The sequence below is a fragment of the Lethenteron reissneri genome, chromosome 51 (assembly GCF_015708825.2).
Source record: "Lethenteron reissneri isolate LAM-NWPU_2019-01 chromosome 51, ASM1570882v1, whole genome shotgun sequence".
Taxonomy (NCBI): domain Eukaryota; kingdom Metazoa; phylum Chordata; class Hyperoartia; order Petromyzontiformes; family Petromyzontidae; genus Lethenteron; species Lethenteron reissneri.
In genome coordinates, this window is record NC_083829.1 from 4,881,302 (window position 1) to 4,886,169 (window position 4,868).

General features: G+C 48.8%; 1 protein-coding gene across 1 annotated transcript in view; it reads right to left on the reverse strand.

Annotated features, from left to right (window-relative positions):
• Nucleotides 1-275: 275 nt before the first annotated feature.
• Nucleotides 276-4,868, reverse strand: part of LOC133355537 (ankyrin repeat and SOCS box protein 15-like) — a 34,246-nt gene continuing 29,653 nt past the window's right edge. Inside the window, exon 12 of the mRNA XM_061572878.1 lies at nucleotides 276-311. Within this exon, the coding sequence (XP_061428862.1) occupies nucleotides 276-311 (36 nt within the window). The remainder of the gene's footprint in view (nucleotides 312-4,868) is intronic.

Sequence of the window (4,868 nt, forward strand, 5' to 3'; positions counted from 1 at the left end):
AAAACATTGGCGTGTCTGTTCACACGTTAACTTCCAACTTCTTGGCGTTGGGGGTGGGATCACGACGCACCTTACAATTGGGCTTCAGCAGTTCGACCCAAAAACTAATTGATTCATAAAAACGGCATCGGTCGAAAGAATGCTTTTCTTTGGACAGTCGCATTCTCTCAACTCGTTTGAGTTGGTGGTTCTAAACGACAAGATGGCCACACAGCGCCCCACGAAACGTCGTATCGCCTGCAATTCGCCCCCTACCTCTGAAAGCCAAGGACGGCTCATCCTGGATCGTGCTCGGGTGAGTCATGACTGCCCTGCACATAACAGGGGTGTCGCAGGATGCCCGAATTGCCAGCAGAGAGCAATATAAGAAAAAAAAACTAAATCCATAGTCCCTTGCCTTCACCTTCCCGCATTGAACCAGCGTGGCGAAAACTGACCGAATGATCACCACGAGGACGTCATCCAGCAGTTGATTGACAGAAGAGCTGAACGTCCACGTTATAATTTTAATAAGGATGGATCATGGTATATTCCGACACACTGATTCGTATACTGCGCTAATAAACACCCGATTTCGGTAGAATGCAGCTTATACTCGGTACACAATGCTAGAATGCAATTTATACTCCATACACATTGGTAGAATACGGCTTATTCTTAGTACACTTTGGTCGTTGTCCCAAATGTTTATCAAACGCATGCCAACAACGGTGGCATGGCGCAGCTTTTTGCATGTTCATTGGATAGGTCACATGAGTCATCTAGTCATTAAACCCCCTCACCCACACCCCACTCATTTCGTGCCCTTTGTCACGAGGGAGACCGCATGCGGAGGGCTTCGCAATTCTCACATGAATTAATTTAAAATAATTGTTATGCAACCCTTTTTTTTGTGCGCTCCAGTAATTGTTACATAAATGTGGTGATACTGCGTTTGGCGGTGGTGCACAAGCATCTAACAAGAATACAGCTCAACACATCTGTCAATAACTGTGGCCTTAATACATATATAATACTGGTAGGAACCCACTGGTTCCACCAGCCCACAGGGGATTATTGTGTCCGTCCGTCGTGCAGGGAGGGGCTGGGTGGGGCGGGAGGGGCTGGATGGGGAGGGTGGGGAGGGGCTGGGTGGGGAGGGTAGGGCTGGGTGAGGAGGGTGGGGAGGGGCTGGGTGGGGAGGGTGGGGGCTGGGTGGGGAGGGGCTGGTCACCCCGTGGTGCCCTTATAAAACTCAACGTTTAACCTACTCACGCCGGCTTGTACCCACCCTCACAGTCGGGCATATTTGCGGAATACACCACGCCGCCGTTGACCCTGGCCATTGACCGAGCAACCCAACGTTCCTACCAGCTCCCTCCGCAGGAATGTGTTAGGTGACGTTTCGAGTCCTTTTCAGAGCAAACGTGAATGCATTATTCCTCAATTAAATAACCGAGCATGACATTCATAGTGCGGTTGCAAGTTCCGTGCCTTCCAGCTATAACACACGTGTGCAATCAACAAATCTGAGTGACGAGAACCATCAATGTCAGTGGTATGCCGAATAATTGGAGGCCGCAATTCCCATACGTTTCGAACAAATATCCCCCGTATAGCCTGTAACAGACTGTTGGGGGCAAGTGCTGTTAGCGAGCACTTGTTAAGGCCGGTACGGCACACGAGGGGGGTGGTGGCCAGCACCACGCCCGGCCGCCTTTGTCTCCCTCAGTGGAAATGTTTACACACCGCACCAGGTACTCATTTGAGGCTGAGTCGACCTAGGGGAGGCCCCAGGACCTGGTTCAGATAATCGTCACTGGTGTTGGCCGTGAGCGGGAATCCAACTCGGGTCGCCAGATTCGTAGTGCAGCGTAGCGCTAACCGCTACCCCCACCGCTCCCCATACAACAAAACACACAGCCACGTGTCAGACAGACTCAATGTGTGACACGTGTCACATACTCAATGTGTGACAAAACACAGGTATTGTGCATAAGCAAAGCGTCTTCACGGCAGCGAGAGCCCTCATTCTACTATGATGCGGGGGTTTTAACAGACGTTCACAGATTTGATAATTATTGCTAAAATTGTTATCGATGATCCAGTGTTGTGGAAGCCGGCCGATGGTTGTGCTTGTATGGAATCGAATGTTGCTGAAAGGATGCACTCACAGACGACGTTGTGGCCGATGGGGTGTTGCAGGAACAACGTTTATTTTTTTTACGCGGAGAGACGGATACATCAATGATCAAAGGTAATTTTTTTTTATTGGCACTAGCCGAGCTAATGGGCCCCATAAGTTGTAAGTGTCGGTTCCACACACGGTACTGTTGGTGGTTTCCAGGAGACAGACTTTGCAGCAGTAAACACTGATGGCCGTACTACGCTGATGAATCCTAAATAAGAATGAAACGGAGTCCACAGTTGTGTATATATCTGCATCACTGCTGTCACATTTATGTTGAAGGTGACCACCTGAGACGACTGGGACCACAAATGCTGTTCTTCAGGAACTGCTGATGGGTTTTCACACCTATCAACCCATTATCAGTGCCCTACAATATTACAGACCAACTCAGACCCTATTGATCACCCCGTGCCCGTATAAATCTCAAAGTTCATCCTATAAAGTCCCATCACAAGGGAGAATCACAAACAAATTAATTTTTGCCCGCATTGAAACGGCTGTACGCCCTATGGACCTGAAAACTCAAGTTCCCTACACAAGAATACGGAGTAAACCGCATGGGTTGACCGCTCTGCTATATATCTATGTATCTCTATGGGTCTCTATGTATCTCTGTCGGTCTCTAGGGATATCTATGGGTCTGTCGATAATACATCATGTCAACCCCGTATCAGTGCCTAACTTATTACGGACTAATTCCGGCCCTATTGGTCACCCCGTGCCATTTATAAATCTCTACGTTCATCCTACAAAGTCCCATCACAAGGGAGAATCACAAATTAATAGACAATTTCACTATTTTTTGCCCGTTTTGAAACGGCTGTGCGCCGTATGGACCTGAAAACTCAATTTCCCTGTACAAGAATACGGCTAAACCGCATGGATTGACGCGGTATGGGTTTGTTGTTTTGCATGGTGCACGAAGGCTGGTGTTGCTTTTATACACGTTGTTGTGCATAAAGGGCCGTCCATAAATGACGTCACGCACCTGGGGGGGGGGGGTCAGACATTTGTGACGATGTGTGACGAGGGGGGGGGGGGGTAAGAAATGTGACGTCACATCACAAATGCGCAACTTTAAATAAATATAGACAACACGTTCTACTTAATTAAATATACTTTTTAATAAATGTTTTCTCATAACAACATCAGAGTGCAGCGCCACATTAAATACGCACTACAATGATTGAAGCATGTTTTATTTTCAAAATGGAAATATGGTTTTCGGGGGGGGGGGGGGGAGCAGAGCTTTGTGACGTCATATTTGAGGGGGGGGGGTCTGACTTTTTGTGGACGCCGTGTGACGAGGTGGGGGGGGGTCAAAAATCGTCCAAAATCGCGTGACGTCATTTATGGACGCCCCTAAACGCCTGCTGGACATCGGCGAAAAATAACTTTACAATTCACCGTATTCCTCAATACTCTTTGTTTTTTTTCGGTAAAGTCACGTGGGTATAAAATAAAAATCACGACGTTTCGGGCGCAAAACAAGCGTCCATCATCAGGTGGGAAAAGCATGGTCTGCTGCTGAGGCAGACTGTTTAAGAAGAATAAGAAAATGCAATAATTTATTATTTGCACGTTGCGTTCCAAACGCAGCGTGTGGGCCCAGCGCGGTGACGTCACGTCAAGGCCGGGGACTATTTCCTCTCCGCGGACTAACACACGGAGGGAGGGGGGGGGGAGGGACTTTGCCTCTCGCGCGGTGATGCGGCCGCGCCGGCAGCTCGCCTCACTCAACTCACTCCGCGCCTTCGGTTCCCGGCACGCGAAAAAGGTTGGTGGTGAAATTCGATTTAAATGTTTTTAAACATTTTTTTTTTTAGTCGTTTAAAAACCTGCCCCGTTTGTAAGCGATGCGTGTTCGAGTATGCGCCCGCCTCGCGTTGTGATTTGTTTTAATAGGCTGCTCAAAAGAACTAAACAAAAACTTTTTTTTTGACAGTGTGTTGAACGCGTTTGTATTTGCTAGAGCGGATGGGCGCCGCGCGGCTTATGCGTGTTACGAAATACAATTGCGTGCGTCACCGCTGCTGTGATGTGGCCGTGGTTATTGAGGAGCGGTGGCGCAGCGGTTAGCGCGCTGGGCCACTCATCCGGACACACAAAGGCCACGAGTTCGATATTCCCACTCGGGGACACGCCGACGCTAGTGGCGATCATCAGAACCGTTCCTCTAGGTTCCACTCGGCCTCAAATTCGTGCTTTGTGCGATGTGAAATCGTCAGCACTGGGGGAGACAAAGGCGGTCGGGCGTGGTGCTGGTCACCCATCCGGCTGTAATAGGTGTTCGCTACCAGCACTTGCCCCAGCAGTCTGGTGAAGGCTATCAGGGGGACCTTTAGTCTTTTACGTGGCTTGTGAACCGCTGAGATAAGTTTATAAAAGTGTGGACGATTTGCCCCTTTTTAAGTTAAACATGCGATGCGTGTGCTGCCGTGAAGGGTCATTGCCCGAAACGTCGCCTTAATACAAGGATGAAAGGGTCAACAATCTCAAGGGGCTGGTCATAAATGACGTCACGCACCTAGGGGAGGGGGGGGTCAGACATTTGTGACGATGTGTGACGAGGGGGGGGGGGTGAGAAATGTGACGTCACATCAAAATGTGCAACTTTAAATATATATAGAATTTCGATTTAAAACTTTCGTGACTGCAGGGATTCATCTTCTTGGTTCTTTCGGTAAAGTCACGTAGA